Consider the following 27,338-nt stretch of genomic DNA (forward strand, 5'->3'; position numbering starts at 1 on the left):
TTGATTTACATTTTCTATTTCGCGCACAACTCGTGAATTCCCTCCGTCTCTCTGTTCAATGTGACCTGGTCATTCTGGCTTGATATTTCAGAAATTAGTCACACGAGAAGAGGCTATTCGTGAGTGCGCTATCAATGCCTTCTGCAATATCAATAATATAACATAGAAATAGAACGGGACCGAGTACCGACCCCTGGGGAACCCCGGACGTTACCTGTAAAATTGCGGATTTCGTTCCTTTCATCTCAACATACGGCGATCTGCTGGTAACATAGGATTTGTTCCAATTAATAAGTTCGTTATTCACTCCTAAGAGATTATGTTTAACTATAAGCTCGGCATGCGGTACAAGATCACAAGCCTTAGATAAGTCTATATAAACCGCGTCCACTTGGCCTGATTCGTTTAAAATTTTGGCAAAATCATAGTCTGAACAAGCTGGGTTGTAGTTGATAATTTTCGTCGAAAGCCATGTTTATTGGGATAAAATGCATTTGAGCTTTCCAGCTAAGTGAAAAGTTGTTTGGGTAGGATATGTTCGAATATCTTACAACTAGTGCAAGTAATTTAAATGGGCCTGTAATTTTCAATATTAAACCTACAGACGCTTTTGAGTACCGTTACAATTCTAGCTATAAGCCAGTCAGGAGGCAATTTCTATTGCTTCAGGGATGCATCGAATATAATTAGCAAATATTTTCAAACCCATTGCTCACAACGCTTTAAAAAGTCATTCGGAATACCATTAGGTCCAGGCGACTTTTTGTTGCCGATGTTCAATAATAACGACGATATTCCTTGCTCGGACAGAACAACACTCGACATGTTGGATCGTAGACAACCATTAATCTCTGAGCCAGTTCTCACCGATGATTCCGCAACACGACGAAAGACAGAAAGTTTTCATTAAATTTTTGGGCTAATTCTTTCCCATCAGTGATGAGGCGTTCATTAACGGTAACATACTGGACATTCTCCTGTGACGGAGAAATGCTGCGCCAAAAGCGCTGAGGGGAAGCACTCATGAATTGTGTAAGTGTTTCTGAAAAATATCTTTCCTTCGCATTTTTACTTATGCTTAAAAGTAAGCGAATGATCCCTAACTTTCGATGGATTCCTGTTCTTTTTCTTTCACTTGCGCTTTATTTCCAGTTTTAAATGAATAATTTCTAGATTTATCCAGGGGTGATGACTCCTAACTGTTCTTACTCGAAAAGGAACACATTTTCCAAGCAATAGTTTACAGTTTTCTTAAAGCGGCTCCACAACACATCAACTTCGATCTTCCTATCGAATGATACAATGACATCTCTAAGTAATCAAGGATACTGACATCATTAGCCCCTGAGAAGTTTCTTTAGGTAAAAGTTGGTCTTTTAACGACGCTAGCTGACAACGCCTTTTTTGATGCAGACCAAAAGAAGTTTGTGATCGGAAAGACCATCATTAATTTCAACACCGAATTCAGACAATCGACCATCCATAAACGCAAGATCAAGTACTCATTTCGATGTAGTATCAGCCCTAGTCGCACCATGGACACGCTGTGCAAGGTCATCTGTGAATGCTATTTCAAACAAAATGTTACTATTTTTAACGTCAGCAGGGCTGAATAAAAATTTACCCTATTTTATACCGGGCAAGTTGAAATCGCCGGCTATAATCAATCGAGTATTACCAGATATACTAGTAGACAGGAAGTTTTGAATTGATTTTAATAACGACACTGGATCATTGGGTGACCTGTAAACAGCACCAATGCACAAAGTACTTCACACAGTAGTGTTGAACACCGTACACTCTCATTATCGGGGCTATTTTGCATCACTACAAGCTTTACTTTTTCATTAAAAATGATAGCTACGCCCCCTCCTCGCGTATCGCGGTCTTTTCGGATCATACAATATGCCCGTGGTATTATTTCGCAGTACTCAATTTCTGATCGCAGCCCGGTTTCTGTGATAGTAACTATATCAGGGTGATTTTCGCAACGAAGGTGTTCGAGCTCAATCGTTTTGTTTGCTAGGCTACGCGCATTTATTTTCATCAATATTAACTCTCCCGAATCGTTATCACATCTTCAAGCTAAATCGTCAAGCGAAATGTCAACGCTTCCACTATCTGGGTTCCACACGCGTGCGCCAGTTCATCGTAGATAGGCATGTCCCACGTGTGTCGAAGTGTGTTAACACCGTAGTAGCTTCCGATAAGCGTGAACAGCAGTTGGTACATTCCACAGCAAAGCCTGCAAAAACAGGAAGAATGGTTTAGTTGTCTTCATATGCAAAGTTGTGCTTGTGGCACAGGCCACTCTCCCATAACCTGGCCCGAAAGAAGAAGCCGCCATCAGCAAATACGACTCGCTGATCGTCGACACTCAAACTTTTTGGGCCAAATAAAGTCGTGTATCGCTCTCTCTCTCTCTCTCTCTCTCTCTCTCTCTCTCTCTCTCTCTCTCTCTCTCTCTCTCTCTGTCTTGCGTTCAAGTAAACTCGCCTTTTTTAAGCTGACTTATGTGGTGCTTGGCTGGACCAATTGTGCAGTTCTAATTATCGTAACTTTGTTTTTTTTTGAAAGTTGGAATTAAAGAGCTTTCACCGCATATGCTTTTAGCATAAACGCGCTTGACTACTTTTGAAATTAGCGTGCTCGGATTACTCTCGTTGGCCTCAAAATACTATTGTCACGGTTTTTTTCTCGTTGTATTTTTTTATTATCTCTATTCTTATTCCCCTGCTAAGGACTTCAGATTCGTGTTTAGTGGGATCGTGCTTTGCCACTTCTGCGGTTATCATGCTCAAGTTTCTCCTGTAGACCTCAATACATTTCCGTAACACTAGGTTCCAAGTTGGAGGCCACAACGCACTTACCATGCCCGCTGTCAGCTAGCTGAAATGATCAGTCATAGTGGAGATATGAAATAAACTCACATATTGTAATACTGAGATTCAGATCTCAGATACCAATTTACCCGCTTTTGTTTGGTTTACTTTCTTTTATTCTGTCTTATCCATCGGATATTTTTGGTACCATCTTTCGCTTGCGCCGATGCCGGGGGTGAGATTTTCGTATAATGGGTATTTATAATTTTGTCTATTGAACTAGATAATTACAATAGCGAAAAGGTTGTTGTTCATCCTCCACTCTTGTGTGAAGCGTAAAAACTCTACTTTCAACAAAACCACAAAACCCGCTAGAAAAGCTAGAGCCTTGGCCGTATATCCAAAAATGTATAAAAAGCTGAAACATCAATAATCGCGTTGTATGTTTACATGCACTTATTGCGTAATGGATATATAAGACGAAAGAACATGGTTGAACAATGATCGAGGCGTCTTTCGAAGCATGGTTTCAAGATGCTGTCAAAAGTCCGCAAATATTTTTCTATGACTTTCCGAAACAAAATGTTTTACTAATCCAGAAGTTTTTATGAGTACAACTTAAATACATGAGGTTAAATGCAATCTGTGCGTGCATGTTCTTCTTTTTTATATACGCACAGTACGAATTGTCTACAGAAAAATGCAAATAAATATGCCTGCCATTTGTTTTTCTACAGGAAAAATCGACCTGGCCAAAGAAGATCATTCGTTTTCGCCTTAATGAAAGTCTTGTGGGTGGATATACTACGGATGGTGTTAGCGACAGCAGCCTATTACGCCGTCCTTTTTGGAAGAATCCCGGCTCTCGAGTATGTAATAACCTTCGTAAACAGTCTCATTAGGATCAAGAACGCGGATTATGTGCACCGAGGTTTGGAGTTGTTAGGATACGGCCCGTTCGTCACATGGCGTTTCGTCATAGGCCGGTTCGACAAATGGGAAGGTTCGTCATAGATGCACAAAACGAATGTCCACGTGTTCTTAATTTTTTTTTGAACGCATGTGGGTCCCACCGAAGTAGGTAGGATGGTTGGACTCAAAAGGGAAAAGTGAGGCACATGTTTTCTTTGTTTCTCTCTTTTCGGCCGTACATCTCGGAAAGTTCAGCAAAAGATGCAAGCCAGAGGAGGCAAGCAGGGTTACCTGGGTTGATCAAGAATATAGATAGGAGTTCAACCACCCTCGACAGAAAGGTCAGGAAAAGACGTAGCCTAATAAAGTTCTTGGAAGACGGGCGACAAAGAAGAAGCCGCGCCACCCTTTTCAGTGTTGTGGCCGGCTTGGGCACCCTCCATGATAACAGGCCAACTCGTCACAGCCGACTCGTCATGCCAAAGAGGCATATGCATAGTTCTAAGTGCTCCCGTAATGGGGAAAGTGACCTTCTCACTCACCGACCTTCTCATTCTTAGAAATTTCGTCTGGAAGTTTCATTTTCGGCGGATGTCGAGAAGGGGGAGGTTGTTAGCGGCCTCAACTCTGATAATTCTTACGAGGATGTGCCCTTGTCATTTGGTGGGTTTGCCTTCCCTTTTTATTTTTTTGCAGGTGGTGGTTGAAATTAATTTTTTGGTTTAGCACGCTGTGTTTTTCTCGTCTTACTTCTCCTTCCAAAATAAATGTGTCACACGGGTAGGGAAAGATATTGTAAAAAAACCTCTCAACTCCACATTGCTGAAAAAGGATTGTGAGGATCACGTGGTTTGTGAGAACAACGTGTGCAAATTAATTAGTTATAATTAGACTTCCTTACTCAGCAACCATTACGTATGATGTAAAAACGGCAACGTGTGATGCCTTATCACCGCTTACGTGTAAAAACACACCGAAAATTTTGTTTTACAGTTCCTGGGATGAACTTTCCTAAGTGACAAACTGGCTTATGACGAATGATCCTATGTGACCAAACCGCCTATTACGAACAGGCCAATGACGAAACGCTATGTGACAAACGGGCCTACACCCGGAGTTGTTCTGGGGCTTGGAATTGTTACGAGAATAGAGAGGGCGAAAGTTCGGACAGTCTCTGAATTAGTGCGAACCTTTTTAAAAAGTGAGTAGTGCACATAGCGATGTATCAAAAAAATTAAGTAGTCTAAGTCAAAGCCTTGTAGTTTGCGCGTTCTTTTTCACATGTTTGGTTTCATGCACCACGTTCAACAAACGTACGGAAATTAGCTAAATAATGGTCAGCATTTTCAACTCAAAAGACCGCACTGAAGCGTGTCGGGAACAATGCAACTTTTGTGACAGTTCAAACGCTGTTTCATGAGAAATGCCACGTAAAGCGATGCTAAAGCTATGCGAAATATATCAAGTCACGTATTAAATGACGACCATATGGTTTACACTCAATCACCCCTTAAAACGTTCAAGGGTAGGAGTTTTCGTCTGTGTGAGCCTTCAGACTAGTTACGTAATGACGCTTCCCTACGTTCCTTGCTTGTGCTTTCCTGGTGCTGTCTTTGCTGATTGCATCGTCTTCTGCACGTTAGGCCCGTTAGACATCTTTGAAGTGACGGAATAACCCTGTTGTAAATTCTGTGTAGTACAGATGACAAAGTATGAGACTTTGATAGCCAGTTCTTGCTTTGGAGTGTTTCACATGTGCAGTGAAGGCCACCGTGGAGAAGAAAAGGGTTTTTAAGGTGCAGAAGATGCCGCCACCATACCGCCGTTTTTTTTTTTCAAACCAGTGCGGTCAGGTGCCGGCCACTTGTTGTTGCTGGAAAAACAAGTTTGTCAAGACTATTTTACCTGTAACTTCCCTGGCAATGAACTTTTCTGCATAGCATTCGTTGGACGCGAAAGAAATTGATATTGTGACTGATGGATGATAAATTTTTCATAAATGGTGACTGCATGGGCCTTCGCGGAAAGTGCAAGGTGTAGTTATACCGATCGATTTTGGGGTTTAACGCGCCGAAGCTACACTTGAGCTGTGAGGCAGGCCGTAGAAAAGGGATCTTCCAGCTTAACTCCGACCAACCAGGGATCTCTTACATGCGCCAAAATGTCGACACACGGGAGTTTTCGCTCATCACCTCGATCAGAAAAGCAGCCACCACGGCCGGGATCGCACCCGCGTCCTCGGGCTAAGCAGCACAGCGCCTTAGCCTTCAGGCCACCGCAGCGGGGAAGCTGTAGTTATACATTGATAGAAAAAGCGACGTTTTTGTTTCGTAATCTGAAGGAACAAACACGTGACGCAAACTTTTTTGTTGAACTATGTCGAGTGAAACATCGCTTTTTCTTTTAAAAAAGTAAGTACTTCGGGTCACTGCTACTGGTACGCATATTACGGTGGACACTCCGTATCTTCTGCAGTAAAAACTTGAAGGCAGAAAAACATTTTTTTTGCTTAATCTGGATTCACTGTTATAAAAGTTGCTTCCGTAACTGCGCATGCAACAAAGGCTGAAATTCTTTATGCAAAGACAGAATGTAGCAGTGAAAGGCGAAAAGGTTTTATATCAAACAACGTTCTTGAGACGGTTAAAGTAATGTGTGTTCTGAATGAGAGCCGCACACTGAAAAAACTACGACAGGCACAATTATAATCGTAATTATCTCAGCGGGCGAAGTTTAATGACTACGAAAATGAAAAAAAGACTACCTGAAGTATATCCAGACAAATAAACGCTCAGAAGACGAGAAGGGGCAAGTATATCGTCAAAGATTCAGAAGACGTAGGAAGATGTCTTGCAGGTTTGACGAGCAGAAAAGGACGACTTGTCTAGAAATTCCACTATTTGTCGCCAAGTAAAAAATGTGGCGTCATACAATTTAGGCAAAGCAGAACTTCCAGCCCGCACCCGTGAACCCGCGAACACACACACACACACACACACACACACACACACACACACACACACACACACACACACACACACACACACACACACACACACACACACACACACACACGCACACGCACGCACACGCACACGCACACACACACACACACACACACACACACACGCGCACGCACACGCACGCACGCACGCACGCACGCAGACACAGACACAGACACACACACACACACACACACACACACACACGCACGCACGCACGCACACGCACACGCACGCACGCACGCACATGCACACACAGACACACAGACACAAACACACGCGCGCGCACGCACACGCACACGCACGAACGCACGCGCACGCACGCACACGCACACGGGCACATGGGCCAGGCGCGCACGCGCAAGCACACACACACCATACCAACAGAAGCACGCGCACACTACACGCGCGTACACACGTGCGCTGACACAAACGGCACCAAAGTAGCGCTCACACACGCGCCCGCATGAATGAATTTGCCCCGGACGGGAAGGAACTTAGTCCTCTAGTAGTGCGAATTCCTTGGATAATGGAGCTGGAATCGCACGCAGCATTGTTGTTTTGATTAGCTTCATCGCCCTTGACCCTGCAATGTCTTTCAAAATACATAGCGTAATTACGCTCATTGAGTGATTTTCGTGGCCTTTAGGCGTCCACAGCTGCGGCGGTAATCAGCCGTGCTAATCAAGCGTCCGCGGACAGTTGTCGATACAGTCAACCCGGAATGGCGGCGGCGACAGCCAGACGAGGGCGCTCGCCTTGAGCTGGAATAGGGAACAGCGACAACTGCTGTTAGGAAAGGAGATAGCCTGGTGGCAGGCTCACCGACAAAGAAGGCATCTAGCGAGAATAAATGCCGCGAGCAAATATGGATTCCCTCACATAGCGAAAATGACAAAACGCCTCTGGCTGATTTTGTGGCCAGCCGATCAGGCGCAAAGAATAATAAAATACGGAAGGTTACACCATTGCATCGTTGATAATTAGTCTTTTTAGCTTGTTTTCATAAAAGGACACTTCCACCCTCGTTTTACTGTCGCTGTTACAATGAGTTTCTTACAAGCTAGACGAATTTACTTAACCGCAAAGGAATTTGGATCAAAATGACCTATCCTTGTTTTGGTTTTGAACGTTGACCAATCCTGTTGTCTTTATTTTGAAGTACTCAGTATAACTGGGAATTTTTATATTATCGCCAGAATTTGCTTTCTAATTATATTTTGACATTTTAGTCGTGCGCGTTCTTTTGTGACGCACGACGAAAAGAAGCCCCGTGTTCTTCTGAACTGTTCGTTGACGTTTTCGTCAGTTCAAGTTTCGAATAAGCGTAACAAAAGGAGTCTTGTGGCCGAGTGTACGTGATGAAGGATTATCTTTTCTAGGTTGTTGATAAACAGCAATAGCCACGTCGGCATGCTGACAGCTGTGCTGCTTTTCGCCGCCGCGACAACCGCTGAGCTTCTCGTCTCGTGCTACCACATGGACCTGCTAAACATGTTTGGCTCGAGATCTTTCTCGATACTTCAAGGCATTATCTTCTCCAAGGTAAAGTTGTAGCAGTTTGCACCCAATCTTATCACACTGTCATCGTAATACTCACCCTCACCATCACAACCACCACTAGCAGCCCAGCACAGTTTTGTCGTCATAATCCACAGTACAGAATGAAGTTACCCTCTAGCGGTTTTTTAAATGCAGAGCATTTCTTTAACTCACGATGTCACCCGTTCTAGGCGTCCGTAGTAGTCCGCACCCCTCCCCCTACACTATATAAAAAAATAATACTTACCGGCGCTGCGACAACCGCTGAGCCTTACGGCGCCTGGTTTCGATCCCACGACCATGCGGGCGGAACGCAAGGTACATGGGGCTCTACCCACTGCGCCACAAAGCCGACACAGAATGGAAGGCTACGAACGCGCCTTATATCCTTGACTCATTCAAACTACGTCAAGAAGCTGCTGATACAACGCATTCACTACCACCAACTCCCCAAACACTAAACGTTAACGGAATACACCCACCCCCTATGCGACGCATTTACTCGAGTCCCCCTCGCGGGGAGATGGGCCCAATTTTTTCTGGAGAGCTTTAATTTGAGCCTTGTTATATGAGGGAGTGCTCCCTCATTCCAGAAGACCATGAGACGACCGTGCTGTCTCAGCTATGGAGTACAGGTGCTGCTGGCCATCTAAGCCGGCGCGGGTCATCCGGTTCTCCCACAGCTGAGAAAGTGGAAGCGGAGCGGATAAAAGTGGGAGGGATAATTGTGCGCACCCCAAGATTGTATAAATCAGGGTACGTGAATGAGGCCACAATATATATGTGGCAGGGTATTTCGTTGGGCAAAATACATCTATCCAAGTTGAACGGGAAAAGGTGTTCGGAGTCTTCGGAGAATGGCTCTTCTTTTAGTACATTGCAGGTGATGAGGTGCACCGGGCTGCATTACGAGGACTTGAAATGTGCGCGAAGTTGCAGTGACGCTCGGATCTTCATAAAGAGTGCCGTCGCGTATCTGAAAGCAGTGTTGTTCATCGGAAGACGTGAACGGAAACTTTTAGAGAAGCAATATACGAGTTTGAAATACGTATTTTCCATTTCGGTGCGTATTGTGCAGCTGTGGGAAAAAGCGAGAATAATTGCTGTCACAAGCATGCTCGCATTCCACATTCTTAGTTTCCAGCCCTCCTGAAACGTTCCGTATATACAGAATTATGGGAATGGGGAGTACATTCCTAGCATGACACAAAGCCGCCACAAAGCGAGAAAGATTTTTGACAAGTATATGAAAACTAAACACTGCATACCTGTGGGAAAATTTCATACCTGTTTTACGTCTGTATGATCACTAGAGCCGAGAAATCATTGTCCGTATGAATTCCGTATATGCGGTGTATACGAAAATCACACGGAGCGCGATTTTGATTAATATTGAAGATAAAAACACGAAAACTGTGCCAAACGTTTATATGGTGCGAACTCATATGATTCCTCTGTTTCTGGATCTAACATCTACTTTATTACAGTTCAGGGCGTAACACTCCGTATGAACTCCCTATTCCCATAATTCCGTATATAAGGAACGTTTCAGTAGGGAGACTTGAAGCATCTCATCGCCGTATTTTAGAATATTGGGTTCTTCTTGAATGAACTACACACGATCTATAAGGCGCAGCGTAGTCAATGGCTCGGGATGAATTTTGCCCACCTGGGTTTTTTAACGGGTGCCCAAATCTGGACCCACGGGCGTTTTTGCTTTTCGCTTCCTCCTGAAAAGCTGCCGCAGCGGCTGGGGCAAACACGCGCCCATCGTGGGTCTTTCTTTTAAAGAAGTACTGACACCGATTTTCAGCGTTAATATCATTGCACAGCTCACTTCCTCTGCTCAGGATAGTACCCTGGCTGAAATATGAGCGGCCTGCGACGCGAAGAACATGCTTTACTTGGATGTCATTTATCGCGCCGACGGAACAGCACAAAGACGGCGCTCAGCAAATGGACATTAGTGTGACATCATCCCGGCGTAGCCAAAAGGAGTGACGCGGCCAGCGCTCGTCAAAAACAAGTGACGTCACTTCACGCGCGCGGCCCCTCGAGCGGCGTCTGGGCGCTGGCGCATTCACAAAAGGGTGCACGTAGGCAGTGTTGAAGGCTTACTTTCAACCGCCTTCTCACCTCTGGGGAACAGAAATGAAGCCACCATACCAGCGAACCCCTTGAGAAAGCTGGCCAGCTAAAGAAGAAGAAACCAACCGGACACACTCGTGCTGCACCTTTGCCGACACACATGAGATGCGCCTTCGCCGCTGCGTACCTGCCAGAATGCTCGCGCTGACCTTTTGCCCGTGAGTCCGATCTCATCATCAAGGACGTCTGTGACGCTGGACTGGAACATGGAGGCCCTATACGAAAGGTGGCGGATCGTCCGGGAGAAACTGGCAGATGTGATCGGCAAGGTAGAAGACTTCCTTCGCGTGGAGCTACCACCCATAGGTGAGTTGACTCACCTGTTGGAAACTTTGACTGACCAAAACGATTGCCTGGAAAATATTAACCGGGAAATAGGAGATATCGTCGACATTGAAAAGCTCGAAACGGAGATGTTTGACGCCTTTGATTTTGAAGGAAGGGTAATTTCGGCGAAAGTGCAACTGGAAATGAAGATCACCCATGCCAAAACTAACCCACAAACTCCCATAGCGTCAGTCAAAGCCCGAATTTCGTCAGGCCTCCGACAGCACCGAATGGGTGGAGATATAGATACGAAAAATATGGAAACACCGAATGGAAAGAGGCATTTTGGCCTCCCAAATCACAGATGCCAGTAAAATCCAGCATTCAATTTGTAAGATATATTGCCAATGCAGAACGGCTGTCTTGGGTGTTGTGCCGCGGATGCTTCGGGCCATCTGTCGGACAATGATTGCTCAGAGCAGGGTGGGTTTCTCCTGGGTGAAGAGAGACTAGAGCAAGCGGAAAACACCGTTGACGAGGCGACCGCAGGCTATAAGATACCAAGAATGACAAATGCGGCAGTTGAAGTATCCCACCACGAGAAATACAAGAAGCCGACAGCAGCGGGCCATCGGAAGGGCCAGAGAAAAAAACTACTATTTTTCTTGATCATCCGCACATGTTCCCTAGAGTAGAAGATCGTATCAAACCTCTGAAATGTCGCCATAAAGGCATAAAAGGAACAACCACGCCGATAGAGAATAAATTTAGGAGTGGTTTGCTTCGCAACGTGACACATTCAAGACACAAGAGGAAATATTGGATACGTACTCGCAAGTTGAAGCGGGAAGACCGAGTGGCGAACAGCCTGCGGAAGACGGAGAAAAGGAAGTTAAAGAAACGACGAAGGAAAATAGCGCCTATCATTCTACAGAAGTCTGCAAGGCGTTTAAGAGGGATACGAGTAATGCGAGCTTCTGTGATGGACAAAACGACTGCCGGTTGGCGAACGAAGTTTCCACCCAGAAGAGGGACTCCTTTCCGCAGATCAGCGGCTTCTCAGCAAGAAAACAGGTCTACGCTTCGGCACGCTAACAAGCGGCGTTTTCATCCATGGAAGCAGAAGCGGCAAGGTCTCCGAATCTGTTTGCTTCAACGGACCTGATTTCTTGATGCCTGCCAACTGGACCGCTTTCCCGCCATAAACTATAAACACGCAGTGATACTTTTAGCCATTTTCGCACGCGGGAGGATGTTGAAAAAGAAGCGCCTCGCGTCTCTCGGGCCCATCATCATCATCATGATCATGTTCGATTAAATCAAGCATCAGAGCGTGTCTCGGCGGCTCGTCCTTTTTCCCACAGGCAGAGCTGCAGGCATAACCGCTGCCCAGAAAGGCACTGTTGTCAAAAATAAAGTTCCACACACTGGAGAGGAAGCGATAATATAGCCCGGAATCGCACTAGAAATCGCCATCAGGACTTTTATTTTGAAGCAGTCGTCAAATTTCCGCCGCAATGGTAGGCCTACCACCTTCAGGAAGCTGAGCCGTTCAGCTCCGGCGGCGGCGCGGTCGAAACAACGTCCCCACCGGCCTCCGCAGTGCTTTGACGTCCGCACAAAGCGATGAGGTCGTGCCGGGATTCTGTCATATGCGCCTTTCGGGCTGAAAGCGCGGGAAATTGAAACGAAAGATTTTCAGGCTGTTCAATGTAATTAGTTATCGGGCGCTGAAGTATTTAAAGTGCTGTGTCGGGTTCGCCGGACCATTAGGCATCGATAAAAGCAATTAAAATGATGATAAAATTTTCGTGTCAGTACTCCTTTAAAAAGGTTGCTGTGCGTCTGTCTCGCGAGCATCTGTAAAGTCTCTCCAGGCACCAAATGGCGCGCGTTTTCATTGAATGTTTCTTTCTGGTGCCGATTTAGCGCCAAAAGTGTGTATGTGTGTATGTGCCAAAAGTGTGTATGTGCGGTAGTCTGTTAGCTGTCGCTCGTGCTTTCTTTTCTGCCGGGATGCTGTATTTTTGGGATGTTGTGCAGCACGGTTTTTTAAAAAAAGGACTACCCCTCACCCCCTATAGTATATGATTTTTTTCAGTATTAAAAAGTGTTGCATGCCGTACGAAGTTTTTGTGCTCGCCGACTTTTATAGCCTGTGAAAGTGTCGCATCATTAACAGCCATGCGGAGGGACCTCGGGGAACTAAGTCAATTTTTTTTTGTGAACAATGTGCGCTTGTGCGCTTGCACAATCGCAGCCGTCGGACTGATTGCAAATTCTTTAGGCGTGTATGTGCCGGCATAAATTTTAAAATATATGTCAGTGAACACACTGTCATTGCATAGAGGGGGTGATTTTAAAGCTTTTAGGACTAGTCTTCCAGGCAACAAAGAACAGAAAGCACCGCAATTCAGGCACTGAGCGTGTTTTTTAGCATTCTGTAAGACCCGGTTTCTAATCGCGTAATTCCTAGTTTTGCTTTTATGTTATTTTAGTTATCACTCTGGGCTATTTTCGGTATTACCTAATGGTAATGGTGACGCCGGATGTCGCAGTTTCGCTTTATGCTTTCGATTTGTATTGTGAATCAAGGGCGCGTCGTTTAAAACAACTGAATGGGGTCTTAGCGGGAACACAAACTGTCTTGGTCATATGTTTTACTTTTTCTGTCAGCGGGCAACGCGTTACGAAATTTTTCTAGAGGCACGCCAAGTTCGCTTATGAGCCGAGCACAGCTTTCTGTTAAAGGCGCGCTTGAAATCAGTACACACGGCCAGAAATATCACTTACACACGCGGAATATGAGTGCTGTATTGACAACTCCGCTATGTAACTTGTGAGTACAAAATTGTTTTGGGCATTTTCCCCTGTAAGCGTTCGTAGATCAATGACGTTGTCGTCCTTCGAGAACAATTTAGCCTCGTATTTTGCCGCAATAAGGTGATTCGGTGCCTTGATGTATCGCGCAACAGATGCTGCAAAAATATGGCACTAAAACTGCTGAATCGATGAAATCCTTGCGATCTCACCGTTTTCTAGTGAATTGTAGCTCCCAGTGAAGTTGTAAACGTTACAGAATTACCGTCTGCTGCCAATGCTTTGTCATCTACGAAGGTACTATAATTACAAAAAGCGGTTGTAATTCTTGTTTAATGGGTATTCGAAAGTATCCCGAATGAAATTAGATGCAAATTAGCCGCTTATACGACTCTTATATTTCATTATGTTGTCCTGTTTACGTAGTTTACCGCCATATTTTAAATATTGGGGAATTTCCATCCGCTGTCAGTACATGGGCTCCTACGGGAAGAAAGCCGACAGCTTAAGCTTTTCTGCTAGAACAGACATCTAATACAAGTATGCTGAAGAGCAGATAATACCGAAATTGGTTTTGTTTTGAGCATTCTTTGGACAGTGCACGACTCCGCATGTCATCCTTTTGCTCAGAGCGGGAGAGAACTGAATATATCTTAAGATTTTACCTGTGTACACGGTGCGCGGTGCGACACTTCTTAAGTCAAAGTTAGATCCGCTTCTCAGGCGTCTCACAGGGGGCCGGCCATATGAGAAGTTGCCATTACGCCTTGTCCTTTCAGATATTGACCATGACTGCTGGGGCCAGGACGCGCTACCCGACAGGGAAGATAACTCTGCTCATGAGCGTCGACGCATCCATGGTGATCACTGGCGGCACATCCATTCCGGTTCCACTCTTCGGAGCCGTGACCTTACCCATTGTCTTCTGGATGCTGGCCTCGCGTGCTGGCGTCGGCCCGGCACTGTGCTGCGCCGCCTACGTGGTGTTTGTCCTTTGCCTTCCGTTTGTAACTTCCTGCCTTCAACGAAGTTTGTGGGTAAGCACTGCAGCTCACACAAACGATGGCTTAACGGGCCATATGATTGTGTTCTTTTCAAGAGAAAACACATTTGCGGAGAGCGATGCGTTTCCGCCCATGTTTTCCCCGATTGGAAACCGGTCCGGAAGAGGTCAGGAACACGCATGAAGGCTACTGGACCGGTTTTGTAGAGGGAAAAAACGCCTTCGGAAACGCTCCGTTCTCCGCACAAATGTTTAACACTTTGTAGCGAGAATTTCGTAGACCTTGTCCATAGACTCCTGTGTCCATTTAGCAAAACTGGTCGTATAGACACTGCACTGCTTATCTTACCGACAAGTGGGGACGCATTGTCCGTTGAATGGTGCCGTAATGTTTCCAGCTGGTCGAAAAAAGTGAAGGAGTCACAAGGATGGCTTGCGACGGATGGAAGGATGGAAGGAATGTGACGGATGCAGCTTCCGTCAAAATAGTGACCGTGACATCCCTCTTGGCATTCTGGTAGCGGTTCCCTGCGAATTCGTCAAGGAGTTTTCCAAAAATAAAGTACCCCAGTCTAGAATGTATAACAAACGAGTTACTAAATATAGCGCCATCATTGTTGGCTGGAAGACAGAGTTCTTGTTTCGGGGTGAGTAACGGTTTACATACGATTTGGAGGGGAATGACATGAAAGTTTGCGAACGTTTAGCTACACAAAAGCGCTGTTGGGGCCACAGTAATGTTTTCTCGGACAGTATACTTGTCTAGCAGTCGTGCAGAACGCTTTTATGATGGCAGAGGAGGTGCACGCTATTTGAAAAAAGCTTAACGCCTTAGTCCCCGCGGCACCTTAGAAGGTTCATGGATTTTTTTAGCTTTACGGTAACGCCGCCATAACCCGGGACGTAAGTCTGTATTTTTTGAAATTCCACATTAGTAGAATGAGTTGGAGTAAGCATCTGTTATTGTTTATTGGTGTGTTTTGATTGATCCTATTTACCAACGCCTATCTTTATCCCGAGCGGACGACAGCTTCCCTTATGAGCCCCCAAAATCTCTTGTTTTTTCCCTTTAAAGGGGTATTCACACCACAAAGAAATCCGCCGTGTGGCTCCTAGGAGTGCGCGGCACGTTTCCCCTACGTCACGGTTTCTTCGGCGCGCCGCGTCTGCTCGCGAGCTACAAACGATCCGACGCTTGGCGGCGGAGGCGGCGGGATTTCGTCTGCTCGTCGGGCAGCCGCCCGCGACTCAAATTCTAAGGCGGTTACAGGCGCTCTTTTTTCATTTATTTTTATTACACTGGACGCGAAAATGCGCCGCGCACACGACAGGTGCACTGAGGGAGTCGCTGGGCGAGGGGCGGACGCAGCCGCGAAGTAACGCAGGCCGGCGCAGGTAGCCCGAGCGATAGCTGGTTATCGCTCCCCAATGCGCTAACAAAGCTCCCCATACAAGAAAGGGGGTAATTATGTGATGGTAAATTGCATTAAAAATCGTCATCTGCGCTGCTTGCGAGAGCGGCTATCGAATCTTCGATGCATTGTTAAGCCTAACATCTCTTTGCGGGCCTGTGGGCGGACCATCCGGCTGCTCCCAGCGCGGGTCTCTGCACCCGCTGCCTCGCGCGTCGCGTGCTGTTCTCTACCCGCGGTAGCGCCTGCACCGCGTCCACGGCATTTTTTGGGCAGCTGACAAGATCAGTACGTAGGGGCTTTAGCAAAAATTGCTGCTGTCAAGGAATCGTCGGTGCTACGGCAGCTCTGCTTTAGAGATAGGCGACTGCAAACAAGTGATATCCGTCCGACAGCCGCATCCTCCGTGTGAGCGAAGGAGCTAGCCGAGCGGAAGTCTGCCTACGGTGATGTCACGATCTCCCTCGGATTTCTACGCCGAAAGGCCCCTTCGTGTGCATACCCCTTTATATGAACACCCCAAGTGCACTTTTCTAGATTTTTTTTTCGGTCTTTCACCCGAGTTTGTTCACTATTCTAAAACCTCGTTTTCTTTATTTTAATTTGCTGAGCACGACGTCGCGGGTTCGATTCCCATCCGCTGTGGCCGCTTTTCTGATGGGGGTGAAAAGCAAAAACGTCCGTGTGTACGAGATTTCGGCGCACGTTAAAGGTCCCCAGGTGGTCAAAATTAATCCGCAGCCCTCCACTACGGCGTGCCTCATCGCCTGCGTTGCGTCGGCGCGTTAAACCCTACAATGAATGAATGAATGAATGAATGAATGAATGAATCAATCAATCAATCAATCAATCAATCAATCAATCAACCAATCAATCAATCAATCAATCAATCAATCAATCAATCAATCAATCAATCAATCAATCAATCAATCAATCAATCAATCTTTATTTTAATTGTACTCTTGTCAACCTTTGCTGTCTGCCTCGTTAATCGGACGTAAGCTTTCTTACCAGCTATTTAGTAATGCGCCAGGCTTGCGCCCCACACGTTGTCGTCGGCAGTGCGCAGCGGTTGTACACCATTCTTTCCAGTGACAGAGGTAGCCAATGTAAACAATGCGGTTCCGATCCCTGCTACATTTTGTCGTGAGTGGACGTGCTCTTGCCTCTTTCATGCGTACTGAGTAGAGTCGATCTTGTGAAGTGGAGGGGCGACATCGATGTTTATTCTTATCTGTACAAGTTTTCTCGAGGGATGACATGCCCAGTGTGCTGAGAAGACTCCTACCGCAGGTCTACCTAGCCGTAGACACTGGCTTTCAAGGTGGACAGCGGTGAGCTCGGCGGTAGTTCTGGGAAGGCTTGATTTCAGACGCATGTGTGTCCACGTAGTAATGGGGAGCCTTAAAGCAGTTTACATGCTTTCAGAGCTATTCTCCCAATTTTTCTCCAGTAACTCCACCTAGGGTAGTATAGGAAACAGCTTAGGTGAGGCGCGAAATGACACACTCCTGGATCGGACGAATGGTGTCCACCTACCTCCTTCCCTGTAATTGATTTTCAATTCATGTGTACTAATAGGTAGTTTTCCTTGTCATGTGACCGAGCTGGTTGAGGAGAAGGGTGTTAGGACGTCTTATTGGAAGGTAATACGCAGGATCTTGATTTTGGTAGGCGGCAAGCTGGTATGGCCGTCCAGGGTGGCCTGGAAAGCGAGTCTTGAATTTTCTTCATTCTCCGCTTTCTGACCATAAGAAGTTCAGACTTCTGAGGTGAGAGGGATAGCCTGCACCTCCGGGCTTAGTAACTCACAGCATCAGCAGCCTGATGGAGACGGCCAGAATCCAGCCCAACGAGACGTTGCACGTACAGGTTGTGATGTCATCGGCGTATAAGCCATAGTGCAGAACATCTATGACTTCATGATGATAGGTAGGCCTATATAGGCTATTTTGAATGAGAGGGGAGAAAGAACCATTTTTTGCGATGTGCCTCTGCTGCCTACGTCTATGGGGTGGGAGGACAACTCGCCAAGTTTTAGTGTGGCGTTTCAGTTTGACAGAAAGTCTCTGACCTAAATAGAATTCCGGTTCCTGCACTCAAGGCTGTTTGGGTTGGTCAAAATCGCTTCGTGGGTCACATTAGTGAACGCCGCTTTCATGTTTGGCGCCAGGTATGGCTGCCGCATTGTGGAGGTTTTCTTGGAACATTACGTCTCATTTTATCTGGAAGAGAATTTCCTGGGTAAAAAGGCAACGGCGGGAATCGAACGTTGTTGGGGCAACAAAAAATATATCGTTGTAGCGGCAGCCTGCCTTACAGGGTACGCAGAAAATGCCCCTCGTGCGAAGGAGACTGCTTCTTTGGTAGCATTATTCATTGGTTCGGGTAGGGCATTTTTGAATTCCATTACATTTTGTTTTGAGGGGTACTTTCGAGAGGGGCCACGTGTTAGAGCTGGCCATCGCAGCAGAAGCGGTACCGACAGCAGGCAGATATAGAGAGAAATCCAAGTATTTTTTTATGTACAGTGTTGCGATTGTGTCCGCTCGTTATATTCATCATGGACATTGTCCTATTGTGTCATTTTCTTTCGTTACTATGAGTGAGTGAATAGGACATCAACCCTTGGTTTCCTACAGTTGCGCTATTCGCCGAAGCGTGTTCAGCTAATTTTTTAATTTACACGCTCAAATTGCTTCGGTAGAGCGTCAGTGGTGCAATTGCGTCCGGTAGTTACTACCGTGGTGATTCTATTTCATTGCGTTGTTTTCGTATTGCGTTTGTTCTAACACGACAGTATTTTAAATCCGGATACACGAAGATTTCGGTGACGTCATATCCGTCACGGAAGTGACGCGAGTACTACGAAGTAAGCGGCCTGTAAAGGGTGCACCCCTGCACAAAAGGTCTTCTTGCGGGGAAGTAACCTTTAATACTAAAGAATACGTTATGCTTAGTATTGATCGTTTTTGTGTTTTATATTTTAACGCTAAATTATTTTATGCCGCGGCACTCCAAGGTTTCACTGACGTCATATCCGTCACGGAAATGACGCCAGTACACTTTTGCCGAAGCGAGCCGCCAGCAGGACATCGCTCAGCTAGCACACCCACAAGGCAGCCGCCGACCCGCAAATCATGATCAGCTGCAAATTTCGCTGCAAATTTCAATTTCGTGTGTGACTGATTCCTGTGACAGAGGTATCAACCACAGTTTTTTTGTTTATACCCCCGTTTTCCGTACGCATGCGGTGCTGACCTAAACGTACTTTGTTACGGTTGTGACTAGCACGCTCAAATTGCTTCTGTAGGCCTTAGTACGAGTCTCAAAGACCGGTTTTCAAGCCGAAGTACACAGCACATTCACTTATTGAGGGCCAGGGCCAATTATCAGGGCCAAGTATCGCCCCGTGTGGAGGGGATGCGTGTAGGACTCATATTCCATAGGTCCCGGATTCGAATCCAGACCCGAGCCCAAGCAATTTTATTTTTTTCATCATTCGATCTGCTATGTCAGCCGTTTTTGGGGCCATCGCTTCGTTACGGCATAGAGAGGAGCCAAATGTTCGAGCAAGGGGGTATTTATTAATTGCGCATTGGGACTTTAGAATTACGCAAATAAGTTACGGGAAGTCAACCTAAAAGTGTGCGCAAACTTCTGCAGAAGTAATACGTACTACATCAGTCAATCATAGCATGTCTCGTTAGCGCCATGCAGCTTTTCGGGCGCGCAATGCCCTGGAACGGACTTTTTTTCAGAAGGCGTTATTTGGCGTCGCTTTTATTCAGACAACGCTGCAGCACAAGTGGTTGAGGTTGTCTCATTGCACGAAGGTGTAGAATGTCCGGTTACCTGTGGCTCACGCGACGTGAAAACGTGGCCGCCCAGCTTACACTGACAATGGTGCCACGGCAATGGCTACCTTCTCCAACCCCTCGTGTGCCCCTCGATCACCCTGTCTCTTCGTTACCCTGGTCTCCTCTCAAGATGAGTCTTACTGGCACAGCGCATGTGTCGTGATTCTCACAGCGGGAATATTCGCCCACTCTCTAATGGCGCGCAGCTCGGAAATATGTATTCTATCAACATCGTTTATTATACAGTTACCGAAATCTATCTACAAAAAGTTTTCTAAAAGGCAAGGAGGGAACGGGTAGTGCTTGGTGCCCAATAACGGATCAAGGGTGTCCCATTTGTGGAGGAGGCACTGAAAACAAATGGTTTGAGGTACCTCGCTTGGCCTCAACGTATTTCATAGAAACGTATCTCTTCCAGGCTAAAGCAATCCGGGTTCGAGACGAGAGGCTCAAAGCCATCTCGGACCTGCTGTCCACTATCCGCGTGGTTAAGATGTACGCATGGGAGGATGCCATGCAAGAGAACGTGAAACGCTTGCGAGACATTGAGCTGGGATGGTTGTTCAGGGTGAACCTTCTCGACGCCCTTTTGGACTGCATCTACAGCTCTACCAGCTCTGTGGTACGTATTTTCTCGCGATGCACCTTCTTTAGGACGCAAGTATTTAGTGGCTGATGTTCCATTAAGCCAGGACACCAACGGCGGGCTGCTTCAAAATACTCAAGAAGGTGGCAAAACAGGCCGGAACTCATTTGCAGGGCAAGGAGTCGGCAAAGGGAAATATTCAGCCCAATTCCGCACGGTGTGAAATCGGCTGAAACAGCAGAGCTGTGGTTCTCGTGTGTCGACTCGAACGGAAACGGGTGCTTTTATGTACATTTATGTGCAATTCGTCCGAGGCGCAATTCGACTAAGGATTTTTTACCATTTTTTGTTAGTAGAGTTTCACCTGTGGGCTTACAGTTAAAGGAAGTGAGGTAGAAATAAATAGTGGTGCTAATTCTTCCGTGTTCTAGAACAACATGTTAGTCCTTAAATTTCCCGTAGGCGCAACATTTTAATGAATAATATCTAGCATTTTGGTTTCAATCAACTCGTAGAATTAAAACACTTTGTGCTCTGATGATGAACTGGATATTAACGTGCGGTAATTGTTGTCCAATAAATTCAGGCCCATAACGTGCAGAACGTTTTAACGGGAATTTCTTTAAACTGGTGAAAATTATGCGGTATTGAGATGCCGTGGTTGACAATATTCTTTCATTTTTATTTCCGCAAAGCCCAAGGAACAATGTTGCCATTCTTGCTGTCTGATGCTTAAAGCTGCTATAAATGAGGTGGTACGTTCGATTCGCAGCAGCAGTTTGAAATATTTTCGGTGCGAAATACATAAACGTACATTCTTGAAGCTTACCTTTATATTGTAACGTGGCGGCAGAGCAGATGAGACGAACCATGAAGAGGGCGAACCATCTATTGACAGTATTTCCATGGCGGTGATCAGGCAGCTGCGCAGGGTTCGCCGGCACCTTATTCGGCGTCGTCGTCGTCGCTAGTGCTTCGTAATGTCGCTGAGGGGTATTGCCCACCGCTATGTACCGTGACAATATGCATCTTCGATGGCTTATGTCGCGTCGAAAACGCAGTGCAGGTAAGCTAACTTTTCCTGGCGATGTTGATGATCGCGGATGAACTCAAAGAAAAAAACCCTTCCCGTGGTCTGAATTGAACCTGGGTCCCTCTCCCGTATAAAGCAGACGTATTTCCGATAGCAAAATTCCGAATGCGTCGAAGCAGTTTGGATTTTGAGAGGGGTGGATGGACGTGCAAAAAGAGACAGAAAAATTATGCACACCTCCGTCTAAATGATCACAGTTAACCGCGGTGCTTTCAAAAGTCGCTGCGATCAAAGTCGCTGCGATCAAAAGTCCCAACTGCGTGCCAGTCAAAGTCGTAACTAAGACGAAAACCAAGGAATCCCTCGCGAAAAAGTTTCGAGTTCTACCATTAGATGAAGGGGTTCATGATTTTTTTTACCAAATTATCAGTGCTAATAAACGAAACCTATGTGTGGAAATTTAACTTTAAAATACTTCTAAAGCCTTCGTGCTGGTTCAGATGTAGATTAGGCCATGTTTCCCATTATATATTTGCCATAGTGCGTCTCGCGTGCCTCCAATGTGGTCCGTCTATTGCCTCTAGTTTTTGCCGATAAGGGTATAGTGCTAGGCGGGAAACGAAACTAACCATTGCGAATTTCTTTCAGCTCATGATCATTCTCTTCAGCACCCTTTCGGTTATAAGCCCCGACGTTGTCTTGACGCCTGCGCTGTCCTTCTCCTGCGTTTCCCTGCTGTATCTAACGGATCTCACTATGAACGGATCCGGCCAGGCACTGAGGAATTACAACCAGGTACAGTATCGCTCTGTACGTTATAAAGATGCATTAAATGCGCAGAAAGACCGCAAAAGGTACGACGGGTGCACGAAAGCAGAGTTTTCGCCGCGCTCGTAGCTCGTTTTTTGCAAAGCAGCATGCCGGTCTTGTGCACGAACCTATGCAGCAAAAGAAATCGAGAGGAGCTGAGGAAAGATAAATCGCCAAACTGCCTTGCTGAAACGTCAGTAATAACTTGTGATATTTCGTTTCAAGATAGGTCCAAGTCAGGCACTTCCTGTTCCATGTAGTACGTTAACTGAACGGGTTGATATGCCTTGACTGGCTCCTAAACCGGCCTAAAAGATGATAATCCACATTTATCTATGAAAGGAATGAGTAGTATGAAGTTGAGATAACATTTTATAGTAAAAAAACATGGGTCTTGCAACATGTTTGCACCCTGCTGGGGTTCAAACGCAGGTCACTCGTTCCAAAACCAGTGCTTCTTCCCATTAGTCTACTGAGGCCGAACAGTGGGGGTTGTATTATCAGTGCCTCAAAACTATTGAAGCAATGTTCGAAATTACAAGGAGCTGGGCTGGGGGCTTCCAGAAATGGGTGGGTTTGCACCGTCAAGGGAGTGGAATCAATCTCTCTATGTGATTTTGTTTGAAAGAGAATGTTTATTACGTAAAAGCAATACGAACTTAGTAGTATCAGGCCATTACGAAGGTGTCTTGTGTTGGTGAGACTTAAGATGACAAAAATCACAGTTCGTTCTGTGTCAATAGCACCGAAGCAGTACTAAGACATTTGTCGCATATAGATGCGTTCTAGCGGTCCGCAAGAAGTTGTCTGCTTTGTGATTGGTTGATAATAGTGTCGTAACTGTATGCTGACTACACAGGAATGTGGTCTTTATGCTCATCTGCTGTTTTAGACGCCACAATATTTCGTCGTGGTTTTCACAGCCGAGCTGTTAGGGGTTCGCAACGTCCATTGATGTCCGTCATGCCAAGCGGAGGTGCCCCGCTGCGAGGAGAGAAGGCGCGATTTCCTTGACGGCCGTCCACTGCGCAATGTCAGCTCGTGCGTCGGGGCACGCGGTGCGCGTCAGTTCTTATATATGCGCCGATAAACTACCGCATCTTCATAGGTGAACTTCGTGGGTAAACCCCCGCAACTTAGGGAGGACATATTCAGCGTGGTGTAGTGCGCTCCGCTGTATCAGGAGATTTCGCGGGCGTGAAACTGGGTCTAAGTTTTTTAACGTTTGTGCAGCGTTTTGTTACCTTGTTGTTTGTAGACAACGAGCGACTGTCCGCTATGCTGTCTTTCACGTTATTATAAACCCCATTACGATACGTCTTTGAAACAAGTAAAGAAGGCAGGGCGATGCTGGCTTGAAAAGTTGTTGATAAACGACCACATCTTCGGGGGTGTACTTCGTGGGTAAACCCCTGCAGCTTCTGGAGGACATCTCCAGCGTGGTGTAGTGCGCTCCGCTGTATCAGGAGATTTCGCGGGCGTGAAACTGGGTCCAAGTTTTTTAACGTTTGTGCAGCGTTTTGTTACCTTGTTGTTTATAGACAACGACCGACTGTCCGCTATGCTGTCTTTCACATTATTATAAAACCCAGTACGATACGTCTTTGAAACAAGTAAAGAAGGCAGTGCGATGCTGGTTTGAAAAGTTGTTGATAAACTACCGCATCTTCGCGGGTGAACTTCGTGGGTAAACCCCCGCAACTTCGGGGGGAGATCTCCAGCGTGGTGTAGTGCGCTCCGCTGTGTCAGGAGATTTCGCGGGCGTGAAACTGGGTCTAAGTTTTTTAACGTTTGTGCAGCGTTTTGTTACCTTGTTGTTTATAGACAACGAGCGACTGTCCGCTATGCTGTCTTTCACGTTATTATAAAACCCATTACGATACGTCTTTGAAACAAGTAAAGAAGGCAGGGCGATGCTGGCTTGAAAAGTTGTTGATAAACTACCACATCTTCGTGGGTGTACTTCGTGGGTAAACCCCCGCAACATCGGGAGGACATCTCAAGCGTGGCGTAGTGCGCTCCGCTGTATCAGGAGATTTCGCGGGCGTAGAACTGGCTCTAAGTTTTTTAACGTTTGTGCGGCGTTTTGTTACCTTGTTGTTTATAGACAACGGCCGGCTGTCCGCTGTGCTGTCTTTCACATTATTATAAAACCCAGTACAATACGTCTTTGAAACAAGTGGACAAGGGAGTGCGATGATGGTTTCAAAAGTTTTTTGTATTTTCGTTTTGGTAAGTCTTCGGAAACAGCGGAAGCAGTGAAACAGGAAACAGTGCAGAAGAAACAATGAAAAGCTTACACTGTATGCTGTGTCCATAAGTAAAGTTGTGCAAAGCTCCGCAACGTATTGTGAAAGTTTTTTGAAGTTTGTTTTCTTGGTGCTTTGTTCTTTCAGGCCGCACTTTCCCTTAAAAGAATTGCGGATTTTTGCACAGAAGTCCCGCAGGAAGAAGAAAAAATCCCACGCAGGGCTTCTTTTGATGAATTGCGAGGTTAGTCCGATAAACATACATTTCTGAGCTGGCATATTTCTTCATTGCTTTGAGCTAACCGTGCATTTTTAAAGTTTCCAAATATCGTGGTTATTTTAAGAATCCTTGCATAGAACTTGCTCAGCGATGGTTCATTGTGCGGAGGCCGTGTGAAGAGCATCAAGATACAATCTAAACACAATAGTCAAGCTTCAGTATACAAATCTCGCACAGGCCCATATAAGCCCGTAGCTTAGTTTAACTTTATGTGCCCTTGATGAACATTCTACATGTGGCAATATCAATGTTTGTGTTCACCGACTCCCTCACTGTATAAATAATTTATTTTATTGCATAGGAATAATTTTATTAACCGTTCATTTAAAGTATCATTGCAATTGCGGCACCAGATCACACGTATGTCTTATCAGGCGTCCCACAAGACTCCGTTCTGGGGTTGCTTCTTTCTTTGATTTATATTAATGATCTTGCTGAATGTGTGGCCAGTCGTATCAGATTGTACGCAGATGACTGCTGCATATACCGCTATGTGAAGTGCACAACACATTCCGAACTGAAAAAAGACCTTGTCTGAGTCTTAGCGTGGTACCCACCGAGTTGGTTGAGTGGCTGAGGCATTGTGCTGCTGAGCCCAAGGACGGGGGCTCGATTCCCGGCCAACTGCGGATGGTTTTTCGAATGAGGCGAAAAGCGAAATCCCGTGTGTTCGATATTTCGCCGCACGTTAGCAATCCCCAGGGGGTCAAAATTAGCCCGGAGCCCTCCACTACGGCGCGCCTCATAGCCTGCGCAGCGTCGGCGCGTTAAGCCCCGTAATCAGCTAATCAGTGTTAGCGTGGTGCAGCAAATGGAAAGTTAAGCTCATTGTGTCAAAGTGCAGTGTCATTAGGTTTGCAAAAAAAGCATCTGCTACTTACCAAATACTGCATGGAACAAACCTCGCTACGTGTTGTTACAGAATATACGTACCTAGTGCTTGTCCTTAAGAGCCCACTGTCCTGGAATGCTCATATTCATAGGGAATCGGCAAAAGCGAGTCACGCGGTGGCTCAGTGGCTAAGGCGTTGCGCTGATGAGCACGAGGTCGCGGGTTCGATTCCCGGCCGCGGCGGCCGCTTTTCTGATGGAGGCGAAAAGCAAAAACGCCCGTGTGTACGAGATTTCGGCGCACGTTAAAGATCCCCAGGTGGTCAAAATTAATCCGGAGCCCTCCACTACGGCGCGCCTCATCGCCTGCGTTGATTCGGCGCGTTAAACCCCCACAATCAATCAATCAAAAGCGAGTTACGTTTTTAACTTTCTTCGACGTTATTTCAGCAAAGTACCTTTTTACTTGAAGAAACTTTTAACGTATCAAATGTACGCCGTACCGTAGAATACGCCGGCACTATCTTGTACCCAGCGGCTGAAGTTAATATCGATGAACTAAAGGGGGTCCAGAAACGCGCCACCCGGTTCGTGACGGGCAATCCCAACTTCAGGATAAGCTCGAGCGCAATTTTCAGCCCGCTGGGATGGCTCTTACTTTCACAAAGCCGTAAATATATCAGATTGTGTCTCTTCTATGTGTCTCTTCCACGACAAATTAGTGATCGATAAACATAACTACACAAGTCACCTAGCTACAGTTCATCCTCTGAAAGTACGCAAGCATGTGTGTCAAACAAACGCTCTTGGTAATGCATTTTTCTTAGAACAATGCGGGAATGGAATAGCCTCCCGCGGCAGACTGTTAACGCCCCACTTATAGTCTTTCCCTTCCTTTTAAAAAATCATGTCTTTAAGTGGTGCTTTATTTATTTTTTGATATTTTCTGTAGTTCTTGATGTCAAGGGTACTTCCGTAGTTCCGTAGTTCTTGATGTGCTGCCAATGCATTTTGTACTATTTATCGCCTGCTGTAAACTGTTCATTTGTACTGCGTAGTGCATTCATGATGTCGTTTATGCATTTTTGCATAGTAAGCTCCCCACAACAGCGCCCTAGATTGCGCTGTAAGTACACGTATAAATAAATAAATAAATAAATAAATACAACCCGCCGCGGTGGCTTAGCGGCTAAGGCGTTGCGCTTCTGAGGACGAGGTCGCTGGTTTCATTCCCGGCTGCGTCGGCCGCTTTTCTGATGGAGGCGAAAAGCAAAAGCGCTCGTGTGTACGAGATTTCGGTGCACGGTAAAGATCACCAGGTGGTCAAAATTAATCCAGAGCCCTCCACTATGGCGCGCCTCATCGTCTGCGGTGCGTCGGCGCGTTAAACCCCCACAATTAAATCATCAAATCATCAAATAAATAAATAAATAAAGAAACACGCAATTGAAACTCATGCTGATACCCCAGTTTTAAAAGCGCTGTCGAGGTTGTCGTTCTATTTGATTGACTGTATTTCTTAATATTAGATAATGTTGTGATACTTTGTGCGACGTGTTTTAGTTCCCGTTCTTTGATTTTGTGTGTATTGCTTTCATCGCAGGTTTTCAATATTCATGTATTTAAAGTTGTTTGCTTTGGAATATCTTGACTAACAACTATTATCTTCTTTAACCCCCTACGGGCTCTGAAGTATTGAAATAAATATATAATTAGCACAAAGTGTCCACAAACTATATAAACCAGTTTAGTTGCACTGTT

At 45.9% G+C, this 27,338-nt stretch overlaps 1 protein-coding gene across 3 annotated transcripts in view; it reads left to right on the top strand.

The window, feature by feature from the left end:
• Positions 1-27,338, top strand: part of LOC144158623 (uncharacterized) — a 141,308-nt gene that overhangs the window by 68,777 nt on the left and 45,193 nt on the right. For all 3 annotated transcript variants that reach the window (XM_077689640.1, XM_077689639.1, XM_077689641.1), the window contains exons 8-13: positions 3,560-3,691; positions 8,119-8,281; positions 14,293-14,550; positions 20,207-20,410; positions 22,056-22,202; positions 24,614-24,710. In XM_077689640.1, coding sequence (XP_077545766.1) covers positions 3,560-3,691; positions 8,119-8,281; positions 14,293-14,550; positions 20,207-20,410; positions 22,056-22,202; positions 24,614-24,710 — 1,001 coding nt within the window. The remainder of the gene's footprint in view (positions 1-3,559; positions 3,692-8,118; positions 8,282-14,292; positions 14,551-20,206; positions 20,411-22,055; positions 22,203-24,613; positions 24,711-27,338) is intronic.

The sequence above is a fragment of the Haemaphysalis longicornis genome, unplaced genomic scaffold (assembly GCF_048455015.1).
Source record: "Haemaphysalis longicornis isolate Haplotype H1 unplaced genomic scaffold, Haemaphysalis longicornis Haplotype H1 scaffold_10, whole genome shotgun sequence".
In the NCBI taxonomy this organism is placed as follows: Eukaryota; Metazoa; Arthropoda; class Arachnida; order Ixodida; family Ixodidae; genus Haemaphysalis; species Haemaphysalis longicornis.